The sequence below is a fragment of the Trifolium pratense genome, linkage group LG2 (genome assembly GCF_020283565.1).
Source record: "Trifolium pratense cultivar HEN17-A07 linkage group LG2, ARS_RC_1.1, whole genome shotgun sequence".
In the NCBI taxonomy this organism is placed as follows: domain Eukaryota; kingdom Viridiplantae; phylum Streptophyta; class Magnoliopsida; order Fabales; family Fabaceae; genus Trifolium; species Trifolium pratense.
Window position 1 is genome coordinate 19,793,907 of NC_060060.1, and position 16,362 is coordinate 19,810,268.

The window sequence follows — 16,362 nt, forward strand, 5'->3', positions numbered from 1 at the left end:
CGTGGCAACTTCGGGCTAGTCCGTATTTTAAATGAACTTTTTTAGGGAAAACTGAAAGCCCTAAAAAAGCTCGGGCTAAAATTTTAAAGTCCAAGCCTTACATTTATTCAGATTTAACGGATCAATCCATACGGACTTAGCCAATTTTAACAGTTCTAATCTAACTCTGATATGCACAAGCAACATGACAAGTTCATTTGCCATTGAACAATGTGTGGAGTAAATTTACAATTATGAAAAAAAATATACTACTAAAATTAGAAATAACCATAAATACGTCTAACTTCGACACTAATTCAATTTTTGTTGTCGATTAATTTAGTGACTATAATTACTCAAAAGCACTTTGATGAGATAGCACGGATCTTTTATAGTTTAACTAAAATTTTAAGTTCAATCTCTAACTTTAGCATGCGACATTGTTGAAACGCATATATAGAGAGAATTTGTCACTTATTTTGTATTGTTGTAAAATTGTTAAATATTTACATAATCAAATGAGTCCTTCTTTAAACATGACAAAACTCATATTGTCGTTTAATCTAATGTTTAAATAAATAATTTCTTCTTTAATATTATATTGCAGTTGCATTTCCATTTTGTTTTTTATACGAATTTCATTTCAACCAAAATTATTCTTTTATTGTCGATTGAGAGCAAGTTGGTGAAAATATAATACTTATGTGTTATCATGTTTTTTAGAAATATTTATTTTTTATTTGTTGTAAAATATTTTAGTTAATAAATTGTTTTTTCGAAACCTAGACTTATACAAAGATAATTTTACTTCATCTGGTTATGTACTGCAGCTTCAATCTAGATTTATTCTTCGACACAAATTTCATTTCAACTGAAATTATCCCTTTGTTGTTGATGGAGAGTATGTTGTTGTTATATTTATATTGAACCTAACTTGTTGTTATATTGCTTTCGAACTCCCTGAAGCGTTTCGATACAAGACTCACAGCTAAGTTAGGCAAAATGTTTCATGCACCGACAAACTTAATTGCATTGTTTTTCCTACAACAAAATATTGAAGTTAATAAGTGTTTTTTAGAAATATTTATTTTTTATTTGTTGTAAAATTATTAGATACTTACACAATCAAATTAGCCATCGCATAAAACATGTCAAAGCTCATGTTGCCGCTTAATCCAATTGTTGGCGATAAGCCAACATTCAATGAACATTCGGCTTTAGCGATGTTAGCCAAAAGGAAACCTGTTGAAAGTTGAAGTATTTCAACATCATTATCTTATATTGCTTTAAGCTCCACATTCGATGGTATTGATGGATATTGAGGGATATCCGATCTCCACGATTTTAACCGTGAAAGAAAGCTAAGGACACAATCCCAATTTGTGATATTATATTGGAGTTGAATCCAATTTGAACTCCACAAAGTTATTTTCATTATATACGGGCTATGCTTGAAAATGTCAATCATCAATATAGCTTTGTGAAGTAGGCTTTATCGACCTAGTTTCTATTATTTTAAAATATTAGAATTCGAAGAAAAAAATAATATGCAAAATTAAATTTAGTGTAATTTAATATCACTTTGTAATGACCACAACTAATGGTGATTTCAAAATCATTAGCAATACTTACATAATCGAATGAGCCATTGTTTAAACATAACAAAACTAATATTGCCACTTAGTCCAATGATTAAATCGAAATTACCCCTTTGTTGTTGATGGAGAGTGTGTTGTTGAGAGGAGAATATTTATATTGAATCTCACCTGTTGTGATATTTGTTTCGAACTCCCTATAGAGCGTTTCGATGCAAGACTAGGCAAAACGTTTCATGCACCGATAACCTTAATTGCATTGTTTTTCCTACAACAAAATATTGAAGTTAATACGTGTTTTTTACAAATATTTATTTTTTATTTGTTGTAAAATTATTAAATACTAACACTATTAAATTAGCCATCGCATAAAACATGTCAAAGCTCATGTTGCCGCTTAGTCCAATTGTTGGCGATAAGCCAACGTTCAATGAACATTCGGCTTTAGCGATGTTAGCCAAAAGGAAACCTGTTGAAAGTTGGAGTATTTCAACATCATTATCTTACATTGTTTTAAGCTCCACATTCGACGGTATTGATGGATATGGAGGGATATCCAATCTCCACGATTTTAACCGTGGAAGAAAGCTAAGCACACAATTCCAATTTGTGATATTATATTGGAGTTGAATCCAATTTGAACTCCACAAAATTATTTTCATTATATACGGGCTATGCTTGAAAATGTTGATCATAAATGTAGTTTTGTGAAGTAAGCTCTATCGACATAGATTCTATTATTTTAAATTATTAGAATTCGAAGAAAAAAATAATATGCAAAATTGAATTTAGTGTAATTTAATCACTTTGTAATGACCAATTGGATAGTTAACCCTAAAAACAAAAATTATATTTGTAATTTTGACACTATAAGTTTTCCAACGAGTGGTCGTTTACTCGTTAGCATGACAAAAAAATTTGATTCGTACAAACTGAAGTACCCCAAGGGCAAAAAATGAAAATTCAAGATGTAGAAAAGAAAGACGGGGGTCGGGAGAAAAAACATCAATTATTTTTTCCTTTGTTTTGTTGAGGCCTGGCCCGTCTTAAAATACAGGGCTAGTTGACAAGCCCGGTAGCCCAACCCATTTTAACTCTAGTATCTTAAATATTTTTGTAATTTTTATATAATAAATATTTTATCAATTAATTAATAGAGTAGTATCATAACCTTTTCTAAACAACAGAAAACGCAAAACTAGGGTTCTATTGTCTCTCCCTTTGGGATATTTAGTGGAAAAAGGATAGTGCTATAGCGTTGTCTCCTTTTTCCGTGGATATACAGCATTCGTGACATGAAGTATTTCCCTAACCCATTTTAATTGATAATCTTTCTAGCTCAAGGTATGCATACATTTTCATTATTCTTCTTTCTTTTTCAATTCTTCTAGTTGATAGATTGATAATATCTTTTATTGCCTTCAATATGTTCTGTTCTGTGATTTATTGCCTTTGACCAATGAACCCTTGACCTAGCCGGTTTGATGACCAATCCATTTTTTAAACATTGCTAAATACGACAAGAGAGGGTTTATCATTATTGCTCTAAATCCTGCTATATTTTTTTTTTTTAATTTGGATTCTGAAAATGTTCTGAGATTGGAAAAGAAGTTTGTGTGTGGTCTATCGAAAAGACAATTGCTAAGGTAAATACGAAACTGAAATGTTTGTTATATTTATTTATGTGTAATTATTTATTAAGAATCAATTTGATTTCAATTTGGGAATTAGGATTTATGGTTTAATTTGTTTTTGTATATAATTTCTTAAGGGAATTAGGGTTTAAGGTTTAATTTCTCTTACTTCTATATCAGAGCTTGGTTAATTGTGAACTAGTTCATATAAGAGCGAAAAATAACTCTTTACTAAACTTCATAAATCACATGGACTCATCATAACAATCATCAACATATAATAAGCATATCTTAACATCAACTCCAATAACATAATATACTAGCAAGATCTCAAATAAATCTGAACATACAAAATATAGGTCACTCCCAACCCGGTATTACAGTAATAGAGGGACTCTACAAAATTATTAAAACCCGAAAGTAAATAAACAAAGATAAATCGGAGTGACATCATGTCAATCTCCTCACTAAGTTAAACAAGCTATCAAGCAACTACTCATGAGCGGCATAATCCTCTGTTAAGAAGTCTTTCTAAAATCATAATTGGTGAAATAGGGATTGCTCTTAACTTTGACCCGAGACAAAAGAATTGGTATTTCATTGATAGTCTTATAATATTTGAGACCGTTTATGACCTATATGATTTCTATTTGACCCAGCCCTTTGACCCGACCCCAAGAGCCCAACACATACATAAAACATAGGGTAAGAATAAATTCATAAAAGTGATCGAAGATAAAGTATAATCAAGCACGAATAAAATACAACAGTTGCATAAATACCATTCATACAACTCTTACAAAATTAAATAACATTAAATAATTAACATATTGCATATATCCAACATTTGTCAATAAAACAACATCACATCATCTCACTATTATTCGAATACAAAAATCAATTAAATAATCACCAATTACTCACCAAATGACATAAATCATATAATATAACATAACATATAACAATTAGATGCACATAACTTACATAGTCAACTCTAATACCATTTAATTATGTAATGTCAGCTAGACCGATCAATATGCATGTTGTATCAATCAACCCCAATTTTTATGGATAACTTTATCAAATCAACACCTATGGTTTCATGAATAAACAACGTTAATTCATGACCAATATCAACACCAATAGACTCAACCATGAATGCATGAAATGTATTCATCACATATCAACACACTGACAAGACTCACGAATTTCAACACCAATATTAACATCAATAGAAATCACATACCAACACCAATGTTTTTTTACAAAACATACCAACACCAATTAATATTCATACATCACCCCAATTGGAATACATACATTAATATTTATAGAATTCACACCTCATCACCAATACTCATTATAAAGCACCACTAATAGATTTCCTAAATCATCACACTTTCAACATAACATAATCAACTCAATTAATCATGTACATCTCCTTTCAACGCTATTCAGTATCAATTAAGCATAGTATAAACATGTTATAACCTATAACCATCAATTGAACACAAATAACACAAAACTGCTTTGCTAGACTCGCTCAACAAACTTCGGCGAACTCAAGGCGAGCCAAAACAGAAACACCAAGTTTCTGAAAAAACTAGCCCTCGCTAGGCGAGTTACCATGCTCGCTAAGCAAGGATGAACACCGGCTTAAATCCTCGCTAAGCTAGGATAATCCTCGCTTGCCGAGAATGCCCAGAAAAACATGAGTTTAAGAAAACTCTCGGGTTTCCCAAAAAAAAAAACCTCCATATTTACAAATTAGACACCTTTAAACATAAAAAATCATAGCTTTAAACATCTACTACTATAACATGTTCAACTACACAAGATTTAACACATATTAACATCAAAAGACATGAATTCAACATGATTTATCAAGATTTTCATAAAATATACAAAAACACTCAAATAGCAACATCAACACAACAAACGTACGTTTTTATCATGTCAAATCAACTTCTAATGTATTAACACATAACAACACAAGAATGAACATAAAGATTCATAATACTCAAATTCCCAAAACCCATATAAACCCACCAAAATAGATATTTGGAAAGCTTGAGGTTGAGAGTAGAATCGCTCTACTCTCCTTTCCGTTAATAATCTCTCAAGAATCGACTCTCCCCTCATACCTTGATTGGAGAAAAATCATACTTTGCTTGAGTTCTCCTTCTCTTACCCTCTACTTCCTTCTCTTTCTTTCTTTCTTTCTTTCTTTCTTTCTTTCTTTCTTTCTTTCTTTCTTTCTTTCCAAGCTCTTACTCTCTATTCTCTCTCTTTCTCCACAAAACTTATGACAAAATGAGTCTTCTCTCTCTAATTCTATCTTATATACCTAGGTCATATTTCACTACTCTTTTACTAACTACGCACCCATCTAATTGGGCTTACTTTACATACACCCAACTTAGGCCCAAATCACATAAAACCCAAATCATGCTCCTAATTCCTAGTATTAATCCAACTAATAAAATGCACAAATACATAAAACACGAAAGTTATGTGTTACATAATTAAATAAATATTAATATATAAATAAATAAAATGGGGTGTTACATATTTCATGTAAATTAAAGTTCTTTATTTTTTGAACAATACTATTTACCACAATTGCTCAACTTTACGAAACAACACCTTCACACTTTTTTTCCCTTTGAATCTTTTCTCTTATTCCCATTTTTTGTTAAAATTCAAACATTCACATTTGCTACTAGAAACAAATGAAAAGTTGTCTTATAATGCCATGTTTCTCCCTGCCCTCCCAAATTTCATCTTAAAAAGATTAATCTCTGCAATTGAGCACGAAACTATCAGATTCACGCAAAAAAAAACTTAATGACTAAAAATTTCACAAGTTTAATTTGTATGTACTATTGGTGTAAAATTTTTTTTTGCCACACCATTTAATGAATGTGACACATCATGTATTTTTAAACACCATATGTTGATATATTATTAAACGCGTGTGTAAAATAACTTTACACTGGCATATACAATAAATTCAAATTTCACCTTTTAAAATAAATAAATGTCATTCGAATAAATAAATAAATGTCGGCCTATCCAAAATTCAAACTTCTTATTATTACATGCAACTAGTTTAAAGACCCATGCATTTGCACGAATTATTAATTTTTATTAGATATTTAATTTATAATAAAATATTTAAAATATTAGGTAGTATATATTTCTATTTTTTCAATTATACTTACTGCCCAACACTTATAGCTTATTACCTAAATTCCTCGATAGCAGAATAAACATGTTAGGTAGTATATGTTTCTACTTTTTCAATTATGCTTAAAAAACAAAACATTAATTGTTAAAAAAAAAAGAAAAAAATCTTAATGAATCATAGCGATAGCGAAGTTAGTTATTGACTTTCATCCAAACAGAAAACCCGATTTTTGAGTGTCAACAGTCAGTGACCGCCGACAATGGCGGCCACGCCACCCCTTCCGCCATTTCCGGCAACTTCAACCAAATCCCTCAAACTCTCTCACTCTCCACTTCTTCTCTCCTCAAAAAACCGTTCCAATTTCATCACAAGTTGCGAAATCAGAAGAAGCTTCGAGAATCATCGTAATTGGACAATTGAACATTTCTCAAACATGAACAACAGAGATTCCATTCACAGCAATAACAGCAATTCTTTTTCTTCTTCATTGGTTTCTGCTACTGCTTCTCAACTTCCTATGAAGAATTCTAAAAAAGTTGTTCTTTTTTATTCTGCTGAAACCAAATCTCTTGCTTACAATATTGCTTCTGAATCTGATGCCATTGAACTTCGTTCCATTTCATGGGGGTTCGTTCATTTTCTTCCTTTTCAATTTTTGTTTCAATTTTTTAACCAATGTGGTAGTTTATTCTCGTTTTTTTTTTATCAATTTCAATTGTTCCTTTTTGTTATTTTGAATACCCATTTAGCTAAATTGCTTTCCCGTGATTGAATTGACATTGTTTTGGTTAAAAGTTTGGAACTTGGAAGTAGCAGGACCCATTATAGTAGAGTTAGGCCATGTTTGGATATACAACTTAATTAAGCTCTAATAGTAGAGTTAGGTCCTGTTTAGATAAACAACTTAGTAGTGACCTTGCATTTATCATAATCATATAAGAGCTTATGCATAATCTATGATTTTGTTGGGATAAACAATTTATTTGTAGTTTATAGCACACACGCTTATCATGATAAGCACTTATGAGTAAACTTACATACGCTATTTTTATAGCATCAAATAAAATTTAAATTGTTTTTGTATACTCTATAAGTTATTTCCATTCCAAACGGACCCTATATCTATAGCACAAGATTTAATAATGTGAAAATTGTTTTCATATAAGCTATAAGTTGTTTTTATAAACTATTATGGTGAGGTTATAGCATAAGTTTACTCAAACAATCTCATAAGTGAGCTGAATTAGCAATCTGTTAGAGGGGAAGGCCAACAAATGCCACTGCAAAATTTTAAAATGTTTGGTGATTTTTCCTTCCATCCGTGGGACCCAAGGGGTTATATTGGACTGTAGGATTACGCAACCACTTAGGTTTTAATGCCAATGCTAGTAAAGTAGCTTTGTGATTGCTTCCGATTTTATTCTCTAGTAATCACCTTGAGGACAAGGTGATAGTTTAGGGGGGTAGTATTGTTAGATATGAGCCTTAATTAGGATAGCAATAATAATGGGCCTTGTTTTTTTTTTTGACAAACAAAAACTCATATCATTTCATTATTCAAAAGAGGAGTAATACAAAGAGGTAGTGTCTCAAAAATATAGCGACTAGACCAAGAAATGGCCGCCCTAGCAAGTGTATGAGCAACCATATTCGCTTGCCGCTTTATAAACTTTACCACAAAGTTTGGATTTGTCATCAAAACAAGTTTAATATTACAAATAAGAGAGCTAAATTCCGAAGTACCGGCATGTAAATTGTAAATTGCATCCACCACACTCTTCGAATCCGTCTCAAAAATAGCGTGTGTGACGCCTTGATGCTCCATGTCCTTCATAGCTTCGAGTAGTGCGAGCGGATTCTCCTTCGACTAAAGAAAATTTCCCATCTTTCCATGATGTTCCAGCCCTCACAAATCTTCCAAGATGGTCTCTTAAGCACCAGCCAGCAGTCGTTTTATTCAGTTCATTATAAAAACCGGCGTCAACGTTGCACTTGTACCAACCCATAGGCGGTTTCTGCCATATGGAGCTCTGCTGCTGCTCTATAGGTATCGGGTTCTGCTGCTGCATATTCTGAACCGAAAACCACTCATGCCAAAGTTGCGTTGCTTTAATTCCCAGACTTCGTCCCGGTTCTTTCGAATTATTCCATACCTTGTCATTTCTATTGTTCCACAGTATCCAAAGTAACATAGCAAACTGGCCTGCTGTATTTTTATCCTCACCATGACACATGGCCAATATTACTTCAGGAGCTGTTGTAAAATGTTGTAGACGGGCTGCTATAACTTGCTCTAGGCCAGCAGCTTGTCTAGCTTGTGCACTGTCATTACAATTAAATAATACATGCCAATCATCCTCATTACATTGTTCACAAAGTGGACATATCAATGGGCAAGGGACACACCTTTCTTGTAGCCGAGTGCGAGTTGGAAAGCACCCCTTGCAAATCCTCCATAGAAGGTGTTTTATTTTCCAAAGGCTGCTCCACTTCTCCTGTTGTGTCAAATTCTCCCTTTTTCCTGTAACATTTAGCATCATGTTATACCACTTTTAACACTATATTGGCCATGTACGTTATCAACCCAAATTAGCTTGTCTTCCTCAATCATATCGAATAATGGAATATCAGTAATGCGGTTAACAATATCCCCAGGAAATAAAGATTCAATTTTTGCTTTATCCCACTTTTTCACATATGGTAACATAAGTTCATTAACACTGATATCATGCGCACCTTGCACTTGTGGCAATTGGATCCAAGCTCCTTCCTTCTCTCTCAACCATGGATCACTCATGACTTTTATATTAGTGCCGCTTCCAATGATCCACCTACAACCATTCATCAGAATATGGCGCGCTTTCCAAATACCACGCCAAGCATAGCTCGGATTATGCCCAATTTGGGACTCAAAGAGAGATGAATCAGGGAAGTACCTTGCTTTGTATATTTTGGCCATTAATGTGTGCGGTTTTGTTATGATGTTCCACCCTTGTTTTGCTATCATCGCCAAATTAAAGGTATGCAAGTCTCTAAATCCCATTCTTCCTTGAGCCTTCGGGTAGGCCATACGATCCCAAGCTAACCACTTTATTCCTTGATTATGCGCCCCGAATAATGGGCCTTGTTAGTTATTATTATTATTAGGCAATTTTTATTATTTGTTGACAGTTCTTATAGAAATTAACTGTCACATGGAACTGCAGTTATATAAGAATAGCAGTTTTTATAGAAATAACTGTCATATAAGTGTTGCCAGTTGCCTATAAATAGATAGAAGGGGTGATTGAGAAAGAGGGTATCTTGGGATTTAACTGCAAAGGGGCCATTTTGGCATTAGGGAGGTGCAGATCCTCGAAGTTATGCAATATCATTATGTAATCAAAGGGAGTTTCCCTATTTCCTTATTCTATATCAGTTGGTTTCTATCACAATCCCATGGAATAAGTGGCATAACTCATAAGCTTATTCCATAAGTTTACTCAAACAATCTCATAAGTGCTTATATCAATAGACAAGCTCCAATAAGACAATCCAAATAGACCCTTATTCTGTTATGAGTATATTATTTGGAACAGTTGATTTTACTTTTTAAGATGCAACATTATGGATAAGCTCAAATAAGACAATCCAAATAGACCCTTTTTAAGATGCAACTTTATGCAATTGAAAACTTCAGCAAGTAGTAGTACCCATTATAGTAGAGTTAGGCCCTGTTTGGATAAACGAGTTAATTAAACTCTTATGGCATAAGTGCTTATGTATCAGCTTTTCCTATAACAAAAGAGAATATATGGTCGTTTTGGATAAACAGCTTATTTAAGTGCTTATAGCATAAGTGCTTATCATGTCATGCTTATGTATAAGCTATTTCTGTAACAAAAGGTAAAATAATGTCAAATGTTTTCATGAGGTATAAGGTGTTTTCATAAGCTATCTAGGAGAACTTATGGAAATAATTGAAAACAACTTATGGACATGTCATAAACTTCTTCCATAAGCTTTCCCAAATTGTTTCACAAGTGCTTATGCCATTAGATTAACTGTTTTCATAAAGTATCCCCGTGAGCTTATGGAAATAAGCTGAAAACAGTTTATGGAAATGTCATGAGTTGTTTCCATGAGTTCTCCCAAACAGACTCGTAAGTGCTTATATCAATTCAAATAAGTCAATCCAAATAGGCTCTTATTCTGTTGCGAGCCTAATATATATTTGGAACTGTTGATTTTACTTTTTAAGATGCAACATTATGGATAATCTTGATGTCTGATGTTTTATTGAAATGCGGTTGCTATGGTGCATTGGTTCTGGTTTTTTTAGTGTGTTGGTGTTTTTGAGTATTTTTTTAATGGTTTCACTGAAATGCTCTATGGAATTGAAAACTTCAGAAAGTTTCCTGATGGCTTCCCCAACATTTTCATTCCCAATGCTCAAGGCATTCGTGGACAGCACGTGGCTTTTCTGGCCTCATTCAGCTCTCCGGCAGTGATATTTGAGCAGATTCCAGTCATTTATGCCTTGCCAAAACTGTTTGTTGCCTCATTTACACTTGTGCTTCCTTTTTTCCCAACCGGAACTTCTGAAAGAATGGAGGATGAAGGGGATATCGCCACTGCTTTTACTTTGGCTAGGCTTTTGTCAAACATACCGATTTCTAGAGGAGGACCAACAAGTTTGGTCACATTTGACATTCATGCTTTGCAGGTGTACTATTGGTAGAATTGCTTTCTACAATTGTTTCTAGGTGTGTGTTTGGGTGAATGCTTGTCATTTGTGATTTTGAATGAAATAGATTTTCTAAAATTTATTTGATGTAGAACTTGGTAAACTTTTTATCCTGACACAGAAATTATGTTTTATCATTGCTAGTCAAACTGAGGTTCGGAGTTAAAATCAATTTTATTCAACAAAACCAAACGTCTGTATAGTATTTTCCTAAATTCAACGTCGATGATTTTCGTGTGAAACCAAACACACTTCTTTGGTTGTCTTTCTTTGTCTCGTGAAATTCCTGGCTATAATTACTTGATCATTTGTTTTAATTCAGGAGAGGTTCTACTTTGGTGATAACATTTTACCATGCTTTGAGAGTGGCATACCATTGCTTAAAAGAAGACTCCAAGATCTGCCTGATTCTGACAATGTGAGACTTTCACTTATACTTAACTCTTTTCATTGTAGCTGTGTTTTTCATCTTAATAATATGCTGTTATGATTTTTCCTTATCTGCTTGTGGTCCTGTAAATTACCTTGATCTTATCTATCAACTTAACAAATATTTTGTTGTTTTAAATCTTGCATCTAGTATTTTCCCTGTTAGTCTGCTGTTATGAACAAAAGTTGTTCATAAATTGAAGAGATAATTGCTAAAAGAGACTAACAAACTATACTAAGCTAAAATAACTAACTTCATTCATTCATTTTGCTTGCATATTACATTCACCCAATGCCTTTATTTATAGGCTTGCTTAATCCTAACAAACTAACCAATGACTAATCAATTCAATTCATCTAGATCCTTCTAAAACATGATTAATCACCTACAATTAACTAATGCATCTTGGGCCTATTTTAATCTCTAAGGCCTATATTCATTCATTACATTCCATTGGTCTTGCAGAATCACCTTGTCCTCAAGGTGTAATCTAACAAAATCCACAATATTACCTAGACCAAAATAAAAATTGCAAAGCAAATTGTGCATATCCTCCTTCTTTAAATAATTTTGAAGCCCAGTGAGTTACCAAACAACAAAGCCCATTCACTCAGTCAAAGTACCCAAACAAACAAACAAAACGCTCTGCACTGCAACTCTGCAAAGACAAAAACAGCTTCACTGCAACTCTTCTTCCCCCTATCCCATGGCAGCCACAACAAAGAGAAAATGTGATGACTACCACCAGAATTCGCCGCCGGACTGGATTGGTCACCGCCGGGATCAAACACAGTTATTGTGGATGTGATAGATCGGACCGGTGTGAACGAACAAAAAGAGCGTGGACCCGAAATGAAGGAGATGATGCCATAACTGCGAAAAATAAATGTGACGCTGCTTAAACTTTGGATTTGACGGCAGCGCGCGGTGGAACCGACGACAATTGTGAGCGTTCCTCCGGGATCGAAAATTTGAATGGAATTATCAGTTAACACGAAAATGAAGAGTGGAGGTTGCAGAGGCGCATCCGCCTCGGCAACGTCGTGCACAACCTCCTTCTCCGGTGAAGGCAGAGTTGTATTGATCGAACGGTGTTTCGCCGGAACTAAACTCCGAGGAACAGCGCCAAATGACTGGATCGTGAAAGAGGCAACGTGATCTGAATCGCGGAGAGGAGGATCGTGAGGTTCCGGAAAAAAATTTGGACGAAGTGCCACTTGATCCTTCTGTGGTTGCGTGCTCGTCAGTTTCAGAGCTGGAGATGACTTTGTGGTTTCTTTTTTCCTTTGCATCGTCACCGGAGGCTCTGCTATTGCTGCAGAAAAGACGGCGTGTTGCGATGGTGGACGCGGTGACATCAAAAGTGGTGATGTAGCGATGTTGCTATTTGCAGGGTGTTCCACAACAGCTGGATCGGCATTGGAGAAGTAGTTTCGTTCATCAGCAATCGCTTCATGTGATTTAATTGTTTCTTTTTCATATTTTAGTGTGGGATCAAGGTGTAATGGAGTAAAATCATGGATGATGGGAGAGGATTGTGATTGAAAATAGGGATCATGATAAAGGTATTGATGCTGATGTTGATTCAAGGCAGTGGGAGTGTGTATTTGTGGTTGGTGGATTAAATGTTGAAATCCACAGAATGTTGGTGGTGAAGTGAGTTCCTGGTGTAGTATGTGATGATTGAAAGGGTTATACGTGGCCCATGGAGAAGGATCAGTGGAGATGTGAGTAATGTTGGAAGGTGTAATGATGTGTATGTAGAAGGTGGGTTGGGAAAGCCATCGTGATGGTTGAAAGTTTTATGTGATGCATAGACTTGATCTGGAAAGCGGTAGTTGTTGTGGATCGGGTGTTGATAAGCTTGAGGTTTCAACAAGGTATGAGTGTTGATGATGTTAGGATCATAGTGACGGTAGGGAGGGAAATCTATGGTAATGAAAGCACCAATTGTTATGAACAACTTTGAGATAATTGCTAAAAGAGACTAACAAACTATACTAAGCTAAAATAACTAACTTCATTCATTTTGCTTGCTTATTACATTCACCCCATGCCTTTATTTATAGGCTTGGTTAATCCTAACAAACTAACCAATGACTTATCAATTCAATTCATCTAGAGCCTTCTAAAACATGATTAATCACCTACAATTAACTAATGCATCTTGGGCCTATTTTAATCTCTAAGGCCTATATTCGTTCATTACATCCGCAATCCCCTCGTTATTAATCTTCTATAGTTTTATTTAAACTTTAAGAGGCTTATATTTAATAGATATTGATTAAGAGCGTAAATGAGAAATTCAGTGTTGTTAAAAAATACTAGTGGCGTTAAAATGCTACAAAATAGTGGAATTTGAACATATTCTATTGTTCAGTGATACGTTATTTATTTAGTATAAAATGTTAAATAACGGCTATAGTGGTGCTATAAAACTGTCGTGTAACAGAATTTGAACAAATTGTTATTTTACATGATCTGCGATTAACAACACTGATGAGAATGATTGCTTTCACACTATCTCATATTCAATGAAAATTTGGCTTTCATGTTTCAGATATCAATTGCTTTTCCCGATGATGGTGCTTGGAAACGATTTCATAAGCAACTTCAGCATTTTCCAACGGTATTGCATATTGTTAATCTAACAACGTTTCTCAAATTTAGCAAAAGTCATAAATATTACACCGGTGTTAGTCTTGACTCTAGAAGGTACTGGTGTGAAAATGTACTAATTGCAGCGACGATTTTATCTGTTAGCACTTACACAATGCATATATGCAGGTAGTTTGTGCAAAAGTTCGGGAAGGAGATAAACGAATAGTCCGAATTAAGGAGGGAGAACCTAAAGGTCGCCATATTGTGATTGTTGATGATTTGGTTCAGTCAGGTGGAACCCTGATAGAATGCCAGGTATGAAACATTGGTGTATGTCAATTCGTACATGAAATGGAAATTGGAAATCTTATGCTGTTTTATTTTTTATAGCAAACATGCTTCCTATTTTTTCTGGGTAAAACTCATAATTTTGTTTTCTTTCATTTTTCAGAAAGTTTTGGCAGCTCATGGAGCATCAAAGATTAGTGCTTACGTGACTCATGGCATTTTTCCAAATAAATCTTGGGAACGCTTTGGACATGATAATGGGGGTATTGCTTACTCTTCCTTTCTCATTAATCCATTTTGATTGCCTCTAAAGGAAAATAAGTTCATCTGAAATAATAATAAATTTATAACACAAATTCATCAATTTATTAGGAGCAGACAGTCTCATTTTATTGTGAAACCAATTTGTGTTGCATAATCTTACCTACAAGTCTAGCATTGCTTTTAATTATTTTTAACTTCAAACAATATTTAATCCGTACAGCGTATGGTTTGCACTTTACTGACTTTCAATACACAGGGAATCCAGAGAGTGCATTCACATACTTCTGGATTACAGACTCATGTCCCTTAACAGTGAAGGAGGTGATGCATAGGCCACCATTTGAGGTTCTGAGCCTAGCAAGCTCCATATCAGCCAGTCTTCAAATCTGATGAGAATGTAATCTTATAATTTCATCTTATCCTCCCAATGAAATGGATACAATAAGAGACATGGTTAAACTTTAAAGTTAATAATAGAAATAATAGTGATAGTTAGAGTTGAGCTCTTTTAGTTTGCGGCCTATATGGCATCTAGACAGAACTTGCAAGGGAATAAAAGATGGTCTATATTGGCTTATTCTTCCTACTGTATTCTCTCTCCAACTTTATCATGAGTTTTTCTTTGGAAAAGGAAAAATAAAATAAAAATCCTTTTATCAGAAAATTTCAGTTTAAGGCTGGTGTCAATTTTTTATATTTATGGATTTGAACTATGTGCGGTCATTTATTTCTATCTATCTCTTTCTTGATATATGTAATAGTCCAAGCCGTTCTTTAAACCTTCAAATTAGACAAAATAACAATAGTCAATGAAAACTCATACCCAAGTGAAGGAGCCGAGAACGCCCGACCTGACAATGTCGGTATTTGTTGTCAGTTGAGCGGTGCTTATTTAGCAGAGCTTTGGGGGGTGTTTGAAGGTTTAAGGTTGGCTAGGCGACTTAATTTCAAAGCTGTGGAGTTGCATGTAGATTCCGCTATTGTTGTGCTGGCCATCTGTTCTACAGGAAGTGGTAGTATGTGTGGTAGATCTCTTGTCGAGAAGATCCGTCGGTTACTTCATCTGGATCGGGAAGTTGTTGTTCGTCACTCCTACCACAAAGCAAATCAGTGAGCAGCTTGGCTTGTTTGAGGGGATATAGCTGTGAGTTTTATGATGTTTGTCCAAGTAAAGTTAGCTTTGAATGTAAGCATTGAACTTTGGATCGTTCGAAGTTGTTGGTTGCATCTTCAATTTCTTCTATCGTGAAGATGTTGTAAGTTGGTAATCCAAGTGCAGCCAGCTTCTTAGCTGAGGAACAGGCAGAACTCCTTACTTAAATATTTGGTCTTGAATATGCAGTAACAGCTTGAATATTGCAGGATGGCAATATTTTCCTTCCCAAATTTTGTGAGATATCAACAAATGTTAGAGAAGAACTACAGATATATTCATAGAAATTGTAGCACTTATTTGATTTAAAGCCAAGTTTAGGTGTTGTAGGAAAGGAAGAGAGAATATAAATGATGGAATGTTTCCAAATATTTCATCGGAAGTGTCAAATAGCTGAGTTGGTGAGAAATTTAAGTTCTCCAATGAGTCATTTCTCAAGATAATACTCAGAAGATTGTTCTCTATTGAAAGAAATTCAGTGCCAAAATTAATCTCTTCAAGA

At 34.3% G+C, this 16,362-nt stretch overlaps 1 protein-coding gene across 1 annotated transcript; it reads left to right on the forward strand.

The window, feature by feature from the left end:
• Positions 1-6,521: 6,521 nt before the first annotated feature.
• LOC123906855 (ribose-phosphate pyrophosphokinase 4-like) lies at positions 6,522-15,371 on the forward strand. The gene is made up of 7 exons (XM_045956867.1): positions 6,522-7,025; positions 10,788-11,103; positions 11,447-11,542; positions 14,115-14,183; positions 14,342-14,470; positions 14,607-14,706; positions 14,964-15,371. Exons 1-7 carry the CDS (start codon positions 6,658-6,660, stop codon positions 15,095-15,097), a joined length of 1,212 nt encoding a protein of 403 aa, XP_045812823.1. The 5' UTR covers positions 6,522-6,657; the 3' UTR covers positions 15,098-15,371.
• Positions 15,372-16,362: the final 991 nt, after the last annotated feature.